Source organism: Nannospalax galili, unplaced genomic scaffold (assembly GCF_000622305.1).
Source record: "Nannospalax galili isolate Female #2095 unplaced genomic scaffold, S.galili_v1.0 scaffold180, whole genome shotgun sequence".
NCBI lineage: Eukaryota > Metazoa > Chordata > Mammalia > Rodentia > Spalacidae > Nannospalax > Nannospalax galili.
The window spans coordinates 5,100,554-5,115,449 of NW_008348199.1; the positions used below are offsets into that span (position 1 = coordinate 5,100,554).

Genomic DNA, 14,896 nt, shown 5'->3' on the forward strand with positions numbered 1-14,896 from the left:
TTGCTCTCTAGACAGGTTTGATCTTGAACTGCTGATTGTCCTGATCCATCTCCTAGAGAGCTAGATAAGCTTTCTACCTCCTTAGTTAGACCCCCAGCCCAGAAGTACTTTTTTTTTTTAATTGAATTTTTGTGTCAGATGAACTAAGTAAAAGATTTTCTTTTTTTATTTCTTCGCTTTTTGTTCTTTGAGACAAAGTGTTCCTGTAGAACTTGCTTATGTAGTGGCCTCAGTCTCACAGAGATCTGCCTCCCAAGTGCTAGGACGCTAAAGGTATGTGCCACCACACCTGTCCCTATAAATAAAAGATTTTCTTAATCTAGAATTTGAAAAGTGTTGTTTGTTGGACTTATTTATGTAGGGTAGATTACACACCAAATAGGGTTCAGAATTGCAATCCTAATTAATAATTAACTTTTTGTTGGTTTTGAACCAGTCTTTCTTTAGCCCAGGTGGCCTATAACTTGCTATGTAGACCCAGGCTGCCCTCTGTCTCACAGAGATCTGCCTGCTTCTGCCTCCCAAGTCCTAGGATTAAAGGCGTGCACCACCACGCCCTGCATTAACTTAAAAAAATTTAATTTTATTTAATTTTCTATTGTGTGTGTGTGAATGGTTTGTGGGGCAAGAAGCGGGGTTTGCTGTGTGCCATGGTGTGTATAGAGATGAGAGGACAATTTGAGTTTCTCCTTCTACCGTAGGATTCTAGAGATGGAACACAGGTCGTCAGGCCTGTGCAGCAAGCACTTTTACCTGCAGAGCCATCTTGCCAGTCTGATTAATTAGTAACTTTCAAGGAATTTCTTTTGTACCAATTTCTTATTTAAATCTTCTTGGCTTTTTTGGTTTGTTTATTTAGGGAAGGAGTCTCATTGTGTTAGGTAGGTTGCCCTTGAACTCCTGGTACTCTTCTGCCTTAGAGGATAGGAATTTGAGTTACAGTAGAGCAGATGCAGTGTTTGTCAAAATGCAGTTGTCTTCCCCACTCTGTTCTATGTACAAATGAGCACGTATAAATAGGTTTTTTTATTTATGTAACTGTTAATAGTTTCCTATCCTGGGGGTTTTTGTTTGGTTGTTTTTGATTTGTTTCCTTTGGAATATGAGTATTTTGTGTGTATAGTTACAGAGCTCTCTGGCTGCAAGGTGGAGAAACAGATTTTGGGTATTTTAAGCAAGGTGTTTAAATGAAAGGCTGTTTGAAAACTCCACTGTTTGTCAGGAGCTGAAAAGGTTTGGAGTAGAAGGGAGATTTCTGAGTCACTGTAAAAGTCTCTATTAGGCAGGAGCACTGAAATCAGTGGATTTTGTCCCACCCTTTGCCCTTCAGCATAGTGTTCAAAATTCCAAGTCCTCCAATGAGGTCCTGCTAACAGTAATGTCCTATGCCCAGCCCTTGACTTGCTAAACCTCTTGTAACTAACAGGTGTGAAAAGAAGGCACTGTCAGAAGGTGCCATTCTTAGATGCCTCTTCAGCTGCCATAGTGAGGGCAGGCACCTGGATTTTCCATCCTGCTAAGATTGTTCATAATGGGATTAGGTAATCCTTCAAAAGAAAATCAGTGTGTCTTTAGCAAGAGGGAGTGATAGTGATGCTGTGTGGCTCAGAACACATGATATTTGCAGATCAGGCCATTAGAATGTCTTCAAGCCAGATGTGTACTCCTGGCCTTCAGGAGGCTAAGGCAGGAAGGAGGATCTCACTATTGAAGCCACTCTGGGCTATGTAGGGAGACTGTTTTTCATTGTTTTTTAAAATGTGTAATATTCCATCATATGAGTATTCTGTAACTTATTTATGGATCATTACCCTGTTTTAAACTTTGCTTTGATAAACATTTTCTACAATGTAAATGTTATAGGCTGATTTCCCGTTTCACTAATTTTGTGATAATTAGAAACAAAAACTTTAGTTCCAGATTCAGTCAACTTGGATTCTTTTTTTTTTTTAAGTATCTTTTCATTTTATTGGATTAAAAATACACACACACACACACACATACACACACTCCAAAACCAGAAGGAACTAGGGGAAAATATGGTGAAAGAAATAAACCCAACTGAGCAAAGATGAGAGCAGTAAAGTGAGAAGCCGGAGGGATTGGGGGAGTCAGGAGTCCCAGGTCAGGGCTAACTTGGATTCTTACCTGTGAAATATCAGTAACCTTCGGGGGGTTATGAGTATTCACATAAGTAAAGCTGCCTTTGCTTGCTGACACTGTTACTGTAAGGGCTTTATGCATGAAGAATAAATGAAATGGTATTGTCATGTTTTCTAGCCTTTTAAAAAAAATGTTTATTTTTAAAAGTTGTTTATTTGGGGGAGGGGCTTGTGCCATAGTGTGCATAGAGGTCAGAGAACAACTTTCTGGAGTTGATTCTGTCCTTCTACCATGTGGATGCTGGGGATCAAATTCAGATCATCAGGCATGGCAACAAGTATGGCTGAGCCATTGCACTGACCCGCTCTGATTTTTTTTTTTTTTTTTTTTTTTTTTTTTTTTTTTTGAGACGGCATATCTCACTACGTAGACCAGGCTGGCCTCAAACCCACAGAGGTCTGCCTGCCTCCAGCTCCCAAGTATCATGACTAAAGGCGTGCCCTGACACGCCCGACTTCAGACCTTCTTTTTTTTTTTTTAACTTTTATTTTTTAATTATTTATTTAATAATCACATACTTAGAAGAAGCATTTCATTACAACAGCATTGACATATTCAATAACAATTTCCTGAGCTAAGATGTATCTCTTTCAAAATTGTAAATTTCTAGGTTTACAGTTGAATTATTACAGTTATACAATATTATACTTAGTATAAACCCTATTAACACATAAAATTAAATGAGGTTTTAACCTTTAAAAAATATCTCCATTTCAGACCTTCTTTTAAAGAAGTAAATGTGGGGCTGGAGAGATGGCTCAGTGGTTAAGAACACTGGTTGTTCTTACAGAAGACCTGGGTTTGAATCCCAGCACCCACATGGCAGCTAACTGTCCCTAACTCCAGTCCCAGGGGATCCGACAGCCTCCTCTGACCTCCTCGGGTATTGCACAACACAGGTGTACTTACCTACATACAGACAATACACTCATATACATAAAATAAAAATAATAAATTTTTAAAAAAAGAAGTAAATATGTAAGAGCTGGAAAGGGTTTGAAGTAAAACTTAACTATCAGTGTCATCCTGGATAACATATTTTCTCTCTGAACTTGGGGTTATCAAGTTGTAAAGCAAGGATAGTGACACCTCACTTATTTGGTTCCTAGGAGAAGTTAGTGTGATTTGTGAGTGACTGGAATAATGCCTGGAACATTATAACTGTAATCATCCAGTTCTTTTTGGGTTTCTCTTGTAAGTACAGTATTTGTACTTAGTTTCAGAAATTCAGTGAGTATGTGCTTAGTATGGACAGTGTCCTGAGTTTGATCTCTAGCACCAAAAAACCAAAAGAAACAAACAAAAATAAAAGACAAAAGAAGTTCAATGCAATTGAAATGCTCCCTTCCCTCCTATGACCAAGTTCACCTAGTGCTTTCATTTGAGGCAGATGATCTCACCTTTTACCCCTAGATGAAATTAAAGCTACTTGGAACAAGGAAGGTATAGGGGGCCACAAGATCATGGAAGACTGAATAATGCATCTAACAAATCTGACTTAATGGACATTGTAGCAGTTACTTTTCAGTTGCTGTGATAAAATACCATGACCCAAAGCAACTTAAGAAAGAAAGGTTTATTTTAGATTACAGTTCCAGAGTGATGGAGTACTCATGGTGGGGAAGGCATGGTGGCGGGCCTGGTCCCAGGAGCAGGAAGCTGGCTGAACACATTTCATCCACACAAAGAAGCACAGAGGGAGAGAGCAGGAAGTAGAGTGAGGCTGTAAAAACTCTCAAAGCCCACCCCCATGTGACATACTGCCTCCAGCAAGGCTGCATCTCCTAAAGATTCCATAACCTTCCCAAACAGTTTCACCAACTTGGGCCCAAGTGTTCAAATACAAGCACCTACAGGGAACATTTCTCATTCTGACCACCAAGGACATGTACTGAACTTTGTGCCCAGCAACTATAGAATACCTCTTCTTTTGAAGCCAAACATGAAACCGTTATAAAACCTATTTACTGGGGCCAGGGGATGTAGCTCAGTTGGTAGAGTGCTTAAGTAGCATGCAGGAAGGCCTAGGTTTGATCCTAGCACCACATAAACTGATATAGTAGTACACACCTATAACCCAAGTACTTAGGAGGTAGAAGTGCAAGATTCAAGAGTCCAACATCATCCCCAACTATATAGCAAATTTGAGGCTAGCCTAGGTATTGTAAGATCCAGTCTCAAACAAAAACCTGGAAGGGGGTGGGGAGAACTGTTTACTGGGCTGTAAAGATGCCTTCCTTCCTTCCTTCCTTCCTTCCTTCCTTCCTTCCTTCCTTCCTTCCTTCCTTCCTTCCTTCCTTCCTTCCTTTCTCTCTAATGTTCATGTACTATATGTTGTGAGTGTGCATACATGCCATCAAGTGTGGAAATCAGAGAACAGCTCCTTTTCATGGTGTGAGTTCAAGGGGTAGAACTCAGGTTGTCAGGCTTAGCAGTAAGCTAAGTCACATTTCTTTCCTCTCCCTTTCTGTTCTCCCTGTCCTCCTTCCTCCTACTCCTTTTCCCTCCTCTCCCCTTCTTCCTCCTAGCCTTGAACTTCTGGGCTCCATCCACCTAAGCTTCCCAAGTAGCTAAGTCTGCAGCCACACATTGCTGTGCCAAATCCGAAAATACATTTCTGAATAATATGTGGGACAGAGAGGAAATCATAATCAAAATAAAATGTTTAGGATTAGACTTGAATAATGATATAGTACATATTAAAAATGTGTGGCAACACTGGAGAGAGGCTGAGTGGTTAAGAGCACTGGCTGCTCTTACAGAGGACCCAGGTTTGGTTCCCAGCACCCATATGGCAGCTAACAACTATTCATAACTCCAGTTTCAGGGATCTGATGCCCTCTTCGGACTTCTGTGACCATTGCATGCATGTGGTACACTTAGATACATGCAGGTAAAACACACATGTGATAAAAATAATGGTACACTTAGATACATGCAGGTAAAACGCACATGTGATAAAAATAAAACATGAAGCTACACTGAAAACTATAAATTATCAGTGAATGAAATTAAAGAAGACCTGGACAAATGAACAGAAATGTCATGTTTCTGGTTTGAAAGACTTAAGATAGCACTCTCCAAGTAGTTCTGTAGATTCATTGCAATCTCAAAATTCCAGCTTGCTTTTTTTTTTTTTGAAAAAATTAATGGACAAATGCCAAAGCAGTCTTGAAAAAGAAGAATAAAACTGGACTTATACAACCAGATTCAAGTGCTACAAGGCTATAGTGCCCAGTTCATAAGACCCCAGACCATTATGTATGATATTTGATCCAAGTGTCCCACATGTGGTTGAAGAATAATTTTCTCAACCGTGTTAATGACAGCAGGATCAGAGGTCCCCTCTGAGGGCCATCCCATGTTGAAAGTGGGCCATTCAGACCTGCAGAAAGTAGTTAGTTTATTCTTTCTGACAACAACAGTTATGGGCTCGAGCCTTAACCTCTCCAAAATGTGCAAGAACCAGGTCCAGGGGTGTAGAAGGAGTCTGTCCCATTGCGTCCATCTCAGTCACAGAGAAATAGACAACCAAAGACAAAACAGAGAGCCAGAAAGACACACAGAAGGCCAAAAAGCAAATTCCCCTGCTCGTGTGGAAGAAAAACTGAAAGTAGGACAGGGGCGAACTGCCATGCCGAGGGAGCGACCTGCCTTGTCCTTTCACAGAAATCAAGAGTCTGGGGCCCTCCGTCCCCTCTGCCAGGGTCTGGAACGTCTTCCAGACCTCTGTGGTCACGGTCATCCAGCGCGTCTGCTCCAACCACTCCTGACCACACTGTTCACAAGTTTGCCTTGAGGCTAAGAACAAAAGCTGGGACAGACACAGACAGGTACAACTAGAAACAGACAGACACTTACTGGTCGGCCAGGAACCCTCCGGTTCGGAGGTCCTGGGGGGGGGGGTCTTGGGGATCCCAGACAAGCCCCCAAGATGTTGTGCCTAGATCGTGAGACCCCCAAAGACCACCAAGGAGCCGACTGATGCAAACACACAAGGGTTTTTTTAATGTTGCAAGCTTAAGCTTGGGCCCACTCTGTCACCGACTCAGCGGATCTCAGATGTGAGACCCCTTGCTTTGGGAGACAGAGGTTTTTATAGGTTTATTTCAGTAAGTAGGGGTGTAGGGGGTCTCCAGCCTGGCAAGCATCTGATTGGTTGCAGCTCAGTGCCAAACCATAAACTGCTGGCTTCAGGAAATCTGAAAAGACATCTGGACTTTTAGTACTTTCCTGTCCCTGGTTAATTGACCGTTGGTGGGGGAGTTGTTCTCTATCCGTTCCAAGTATTGTGGTTTTTCTTAGAACAGGGCCCAGGGCAGGGTCAGTCCCATGGAGGTTTTATCCAAGATGGAGTCACTCAGGTCTCTCACTAGCATAAAGGTAGACATGCAGATTAATGGAACAGAATTGAGAATTCAAAGAACCCTAAACTGTGCATGCAGTTGATTTTTGGCAAGGATGCTCATCAAATGGTAGAGGTATAACTGGATGTCTACATGCAAAATAATTAAGTTTAGCATTCACACCTACTTCAACCACACATCAAATGAACCGCAGACCTACGCAACTCAAAGGAAAATGTGTGCTAATCTTCATGACTTTGAGTTAGGTGAGAAGGTTATTAGGACACCAAAAGCACAAAAATAGAAGAAAAAATGTATTTGGTTTCACCCACATTTAAAACTTTTGGGGGGGGTGGGCTGGAGAAATGGCAGTTAAGAGCACTGGCTGTTCTTGCAGACAACCTGGGTTTGAACTCCAGGACCCATATGGCTAACAACCATTCGTAACTCCAGTTCCAGGGATTCCAACACCCTCTTCTGTCCTCTGAAGGCACTGCACAACACAAGTTCATGTACACACATGGAGGTGTAACGATCATACACGTAAAGTAAAAATTCTTTTTTTTTTGGTCTTTTTTGAGACAGGGTCTCCCTGTAGCCCCAGCTGTCCTGGAACTCACTATGTAGACCAGGCTGGCCTCGAACTCAGAGATCCTAAAGACATGTGCTGCCACGCCTGGCAAAATAAATACAAATTTTAAGTTTTAAAAAGGGCCGGGCATGGTGGCACATACCTTTAATCCCAGCACTTGGGAGGCAGAGGCAGGTGGATCTCTGTGAGTTCAAGGCCAGCCTGGTCTACATAGTGAGTTCCAGGACAGCTGGGGCTACAGGGAGACCCTGTCTCAAAAAGACCAAAAAATAAAAATAAAAGTTTTTTAAAAAAAACTTGTGGCCTGGAGAGATGGCTCAGTGGTTAAGAGCACAGCTGCTCTTGCAGAGGAGCCAGGTTCGAGTCTCAGTGCCCACATGGCAATTAACTGTTCTTGACTCCATTTCCAGGGAATCTGATGCCCTATTCTGTCCTCCACACATGACATGGGTGCACTTACATACATGCAGGCATTACACTCAAGAGCAGCCAGTGCTCTTAACCGCTGAGCCATCTCTCCACCCCCTTAAATAAATTAATTTTAAAATGATGGTGGCACATGCCTTTGATTCCAGCACTCAGGAAGCAGAGGCAGGCATATCTCTGAGCTCAGGGCCAGCCAGGGCTACAGGGAGACCCTGTCTCAAAAAGACCAAAAAGGGTCTCATGTACCCTAGGGTGGCCTCTATCTTACTAGGTAACAAAGGATGGTTTTGAATTTCTGATCCTCCTGCCTTCATCTTGAGCACAGGGATTATAGGCATACACCATCCTGCTCAGTTTATGTAATGCTAGAGACCCAACCTAGGGCTGTGTGCGTGCTAGACAAGCAAGCGCTCCCCCAGTCCAAACCACATCCCCAAGCCCTCTCTCATACTTTAAAAAAGTATTTGTAGTTGAGTATGGTAGCACTTGCCTGTAATCCCATCACTTAGGAGGAAGGATCATGGATTTGAGGAAGGCCAGCTTGGCCTACGGAGCAAGACCCCGTCTCAAGCTTGGCCTATGGAGCAAGACCCCGTCTCAATTTTTTTTTTCAACTTTTCCCCCATTTCAAAACTAAAAACTAGCATATGTTTGCTTTTTTTTTTTTTTTTTTTTTTTTTTTTTTTTACTCCCTGTAGCCCCAGCTGTCCTAGAACTCGCTATGTAGACCAGGCTGGCCTTGAACTCACAGAGATCCACCTACCTCTGCCTCCCAAGTGCTGGGATTAAAGGTGGATGCCACCATGCCCGGCATGTTTGCTATTTTTTAAGAGTTGCACACTGGCCTGGTGATGTAGCTCAGCACTGGAACACCAGCCTTCCATATGAGCAGCTTTGAGTTTGATCTCCAGCACTGGGGGAAGAAGTCAAACAAAACTATAGAGATGCATCATTTCGGAAATGGAAACCATCTTTACCTCCCTGTCCCCATATAGTCACTGCTAAGAATTTATTTGATTTCCCCAGATTTTGTGTATGTATCTGTGTGTGTCATATGCACTTTCATGAGTGGAAGAGTGACGTTAAAAGTCATATGTGTGAGACTGGAGAGATCGCTCAGAGGTCAGAAGCATTTGCTGCTTTTCCAGAGGACCCAGGTTTGGTTCCTAGCACCTACATTGGGTGGCTTACAGCCGCCTATAACTCAAAGTCCAGCTCCAGGGCAACCAACATCCTCTTGTAGCCTTGGTGAGTGCCTACACACACACAAAAAAAATAAATAAATAAAAATAAATAAATAAATAAATATAAATATAAACAACAAATGTGAAAAAATTCATGTGTGTTTGAAAAAAACAGAATGGGGCTGGGGGGATGCTCAGTGGTAAGAGCACAGGCTGCACTTGCAGGGGACCTAGTTTTGGTTTCCAGCACCCACGTGGTGGTTATCAACCATCTGTAATAAACTCTCCACTCCACCTCCAGTTCTGGGGGATTCACTGCCCTCTTCTTGCCTCTGCAAGCAGTACACACACATGATGAACATATATATGCAGACAAAATACTCATGCACATAAAATACAAATAAGTAAAATCTTAAAATAAATAAATAAAAGAACTGAGGTTTAACAGTGAACAGGAGTATGAGGAGTCGGGGAATCTTGGTTCTAAGCCTGCCTCTGCCACACTGGCTTTGGCCTGACCTCAGCTGCTGGCCCCATCTCTTCATTTCCCAGCTGAAGGGACTTACAGCTTCAAGTGCCAGTGCAGTATAGGAATTAACTTGCTCTTCCAACACCAGATGATTCTTCTTTGGGAGGTGGGAGGAACAACAGAATGTTGTAACTAAAAGTGGTTTTGGTGAGAGAAATCTCTTGAATAGATTTCTCTAGAAATAGATTCTTATAAATTGTAATTATTGTCAGCAATAGAACTCCCACTCAGATGGTTAGAATTCTGTGGGACTCAATAGATTTATTTTACATCTCTCAAGCTCAACAGTGTTGTACATCATGATTATTCTCTGGGTATTTGTGCCTTCTAATTTTGTATGAGTGAACAAATTGTTCTCAGGAAAAAAAAAATTGACTATATTTGAAGGAATTTAATTCAGATTCCGAAAACTCATATGCTTACGTAACTTGGCATAAGACTTGCATATAAAAGAAACATTTTGCTTCAGGTAACAATGCATATAAAAACAGTCATCTTTGTGTTTGCCTGGTAAGGAAACAAATATAGCAAGTCTCTGGTGTATAACATACCTGTATCCCAAATTTACCCAAATGTTTTAGCATTTGAAATATGTTTTCTTATACATAATTAGGTTTACTTGTAGGGAAATACAGTCATGCATTTGTTAACAAGTTCAAGGCATATACTACATCAGGCTATGTAGTCCACAGAAAAATTTCAAGACATAAATTGAGTTTTATATTAGTACTTTTTTTAAAAATTTACTGTTTTTATTTTATGTGTATGCGTGTATTGCCTGCATGTAGGTAAGTGCACCCATGTCATGCAATGCCCTTGGAGGACAGAAGAGACTGTCGGACCTCCTGGGACTGGAGTTATGGGCAAGTTCTTAGCTGCCTTGTGGGTGCTGGGATTCGAACCTGGGTCTTCTGCAAGAACAACCAGTGTTCCTAACCACTGAGTCATCTCTCCAGCCCTGATAATGTGATTCTTACATGCCCTGAAACTTGCTGTGTAGACCAGGCTGGCCTTGAACTCACAGAGATCTGCTTACCTCTGCCTCCTGAGTGCTGGAATTAAAGACGTGTACCACCACACCCAGCGAAGCATGTATTTTTAAGTTTATTGAATACTTCGATTTGGGAGCATTTTGATACTTAATAATTTGATACATAATACTTTGATTATTAGAGCATTGTAGCAATGAGCACTGAAAGTCAGACGTCCATGTAGCTGCTGCCTTTGTCATGTGTCTTAAGATGCCAACCTCTAAGTTTGTCATTCACAGGGTCTGGAGTACATTTTCTTTTCAATATCAGAGGGAAGAGATTTCTTCAGGAAAATTAAGTTCTATTTAAGTATCTAACAGTAGCAGTGCGTAAGAATAATCCCAAGAGATTCAGATGCCATGTGTATTCACTCAGAATTTGATTAGATCCATTGTGCTAATGAGTTTGTGTTCATTTAAAAGTTGTGGCTGGTGTCTCTGGTCTTGTAGTGGCTAATGCCTTTTTCAAACTTTCAGGGAAGCGTGACTGCAATGACAGTGTTTTTCCCCCTGGACACAGCCAGGCTTCGACTGCAGGGTGAGTGTTAGTCATCTTCATCTTTTGGTGCCGGGAAGTAAGCACCTCTGTAGTGCATACTGCATTGAGGTTTCTTTATATTCTGTTTGTACTGTTTATTCTGTTTATACTGGTGTCCGGTTGGTTGGTCTTGAGACTTGTATAGCCCAAGCTAGCTTCAAACTCATTATGTAACCAAACCTTGAACTTCTGATCCTCCTGCCTCCTCCACCTCTAAAGTGCTTGGATGACAGGTATACACCCCAAACCTAATTTAAATATTTGACCTTTTTTTTTTTTTTTTTCCTCCTTTCTGTATGAACCTAGGGCCTTGGGTATGCTAGTGAAATTGTCCATCACTGAGCCACATCACCAGCCCTCACAAGTTGTTCAGAATGAAATTGTTACAACTCAAATTCAAGAAAACAAGAGAAAGTTAGCCATAGAAAATTCCACTGTGGGAACTACCAAATGAGTCGTCAGAAAGGTCTGAGTACTCAGAGTACAGGAGTAGTCTCTATTCTAAAGTGACTAGAATAATTTCTTGGGGAAGTGAGTCTTCAATACCAAGGCCCTTTAGGTACTTAGAGCAGAAAAAGTTATGGTCTGAAGGGTTAAGACTTAAAATATGATGAAACCCAAGGCAAATGAATTTCCTTATACTAAAAAGTGATCACAAACAGCTCATTTATGCATGTGGATATACCAAAGACACGTACTCTTCTGAAATCTGTGTCATCAGGTTTATCATATACCAAGCCCACATTTTTTAAAAAGGTATTTTTTCTTTATCAGTTATTAGATGTTTCAAAGGTGGGAATGTACCTGCAATATACTGCTCATGTAATAGAAATCCATCAAAAGGACAGTGGAATCAGGACTTAACTCACACCAATAATATTTGCATACTGCTATGACAAGTTCTATGTAAAACAAGTTCTAAACAAGATCATTCTTGGAAACAAAGAAGTCTTAAGGGAGTCAGACCCTAGGCTGCTGCCAGAGGGGAATCAGTGCTGGGATAAAGAGGGTAGCAGTGGGGAGGGATGGGCACAGCAGGCAGGCTGACAGTTGCTCTCCCTCTTCCTAGCCTCCCACCCCAGTCATTCACATGAGAGCGCCCCCTTGAGCACACCAGTGTCTGGTGAGGAGGACTGCCATCTGTTTTCATTGACCTTTGGCTAAGACCCTACTTGTTTCCTGCTCAGCAGAGTCATTCATGGAAGAGTTTTGACCCTAGCCAGTTTTGTTTTTTTTCTAGACAGGGTCTCCCTGTAACCCCAGCTGGCCCAGAACTTGCTATGTTGACCAGGCTGGCCTTAATCACCTGCCTCTGCCTCCCCAGTGCTGGGATTGAAGAGGTGCACCACCACACCTGGTCAGGTTTCTAATCTAAGAAAGCACAAATAAGTTTACATTTAATCTCAAATCACATTTAATCCCAAATCATTGCAGGTTTTTTTTTTTTGTAAGATTGATTTACTTTTTTATAAATCAATGAATATAAATTTATGAGTGTTTGCTTTGCTTGTATATATGTGCACCACATGCATGCCTGGCATCATGGCGGCCAGAGGAGGGAACTGGGGTTATAGGCAGTATGGAACTGCAGTGCGGGTGCTGGGAACTGAACCCAGGTCCTCTGCAAGAGCAGTCAGAGCTCTTAACTGCTGAACCGTCTCTCCAGCATCCTCATTGCAATTCATCCTAATAAGCCATGACTTTTTTTTTTTCAACAGTGTGATCAAATCCAGGGTCTCACACACACTAAGCAAGTGCTCTACCATTGAGCTGTATCTCCAGCAGCTGTGTGACTTTTAAAGGCACAAACTGGTTATTTTTTCTTTTTTAAGGGAGGGAGGTTTTCTAAAGAAGAGGAGGGAGAATAGGGAACAGAGGAGACAATACCCACTGTTGTTGGTATAGCTCTAGCTCTACAGGAGTCTACCTTTGCTGTGGTTCTTGTTTGTTTTTTCTTATTCAGTTTCCTTTTCAACTTGAAATGATAAACCAGTGCCCTGACTTGCATGAAGAGAATTTGAATACTAAGTCAAAGTTTAAACACTGGTGCCTACTTTTTGTGACTAGTTTTGGGTATGTGTATTAGTCATGGTTCTCCAAAGAAACAGTCTGAAGAATTAATATATATGTATAGATATTTATCAGCTTAGCTCACAGGATAGAGTCCAAGTTGTCCAACAGTGGCTGCACCACACTGGAGAGGCTGAGAATCTGTAGTCTCTCAGTCCACGAGGCTGGGTTGTCTCAGTAGTCCCAATCTGGCGCTGGGAACGTCTGACGAATTCCAAAGATCAGCGAGTCTTCAGTCTATAGCACAGTAGGTAACAATTTTCTATGATTCACAGAGCAAACTACGTGCAGAGGTGTGTAGTATAGGGGACTCTCTAGTCTGCCCCCCCCCACTGTAGTTAACACTGAATTTGTGTTGTTTCTTTGGTATCATCACTGCTACAAAAGATTTCTGGATTTGGACATCTTGTCGAATGTAAGGTGGCACATGAATGCTGAGATGCTCACCTGTAGTTCCGGTTACTTGGGAGGCTGAGGCATGTGGAGCACATCAACACTGAGACCTTGTTTCAGTGAGGGAGAAGGGAGCGACACTGAGAGGGAGGGGTCGGGGAGAAAGAACTCAAATGGTAGGTGTGTGCAGAACCTTGAACCCATTGTAGTGTAGGAGTGAATGTTGGGCTGAGGTGCCAATCAGCCTTTCCTATTTTTTTCGAAAGCCTTGCAGACGATGGAATAAGAAGCAAATAATATGTATTCTTTATTTTCTCCCTTATACAAAAAACACTCTATACTCTGTTCTGAACCTTGCATTTTAAACCTGGCAGTATGTCTGGCATGATGGCACATGCCTTTGATTCCAGCGCTCAGGAGGCAGAGGCAGGAGGATCTCTGGGAGTTTGAAGCCATCCTGGTTTACATAATGAGTTCAGGCCAGCCACGGCTGCATAGTGAGACCCTATCACAAACAAAAGCACCTGGCAGCATGTGTTTCTTCATTGGGTATTATAGCTTTCTACAGCAGTACATGGCACCGTAGCCTGCTTGCCCTTCCCCTAATGTGGAAGAATTCATGGTTTTTTTCCACTTTTTTTTTCATTATTCTTATGATGTAAGAATAGATTTGTTCACATGCATTTTGTTTCTGTAAATTTTATGGGATAAATTCCCAGGCATGGGATTACTGGATCAAAGAGTAAATAAATGTGTATGTAACTGTGAGTTTTTGCCAGATGCTTTTATTAAGAGACAGACTAATCTGCCATTTCAGGAGACGTACTGGTACCAGTTTTAATCCTGAGGAAACTGGCTCACTTCCACATTTTTATGTTTTCATTTTCAAGTGTGGGTAGGAAATTTGGAGTTAACTGAGGTGGATGATGTTCTCAGTATCAATGCCAGAAGAAGCAGAGCTGTCCTTCTGGGTTCTTTTCCCCCTTAGGATTAGTGAACAGAGCACAAAGCCAAAATTGTAAAACTCTTTTATGAAAGGAACAAAGTAATCCAAGTTCTGTTTTGTAAGGTATGAGGATAAAAATGAGGCCAGATAAGTTCCTTTAAGAGAAGAGCACTGTTGGGAGCTAGAGTGATGGCTCTGAAGTTAAGAGCATGCACTGCTCTTCCAGGGTATTAAGGTCAGTTCCTAGCACCTACATCAGGAGGCTCACAACTGCCTATAAATCCAACTCCAAGGGATCTGATGCCCTCTTCTGGCCTCCACAGGCACCTGCACTTACATGCACATACCAACACAGACACATATTTATGCACATCACTAAAAATAAAATAAATCTTTTAAAAAGAACACTTTTTTACATGCTAGAAATGACATTTCTGCTTTCCTATGGAAATTGGTGCTTGCGTTAAAATTCCTTCTGAACCACAGATGAAATCCAAGGAATCCATAGTGGGGAAATAAGTGATTGGCTAGACACACTGGAGGCTCTGAGGCAAAGTAGGGAGCTCAGAGAACAGGATGGGTATGCACAGGTGAGGTGAGGTCATGGGATGGCATTTTAGTCAAACTTGTTGAAACTGGAGAGAATAATTCCCGAAGTCTAAACATGCACTCTTTGTCC

The 14,896-nt window shown here is 41.9% G+C and overlaps 1 protein-coding gene across 2 annotated transcripts in view; it reads left to right on the plus strand.

Annotated features, from left to right (window-relative positions):
• Slc25a17 (solute carrier family 25 member 17) overlaps positions 1 to 14,896 on the plus strand; it is a 43,928-nt gene that overhangs the window by 4,579 nt on the left and 24,453 nt on the right. For both annotated transcript variants that reach the window (XM_029569140.1, XM_008844823.3), the window contains exon 2: positions 10,748 to 10,808. In XM_029569140.1, the coding sequence (XP_029425000.1) occupies positions 10,748 to 10,808 (61 nt within the window). The remainder of the gene's footprint in view (positions 1 to 10,747; positions 10,809 to 14,896) is intronic.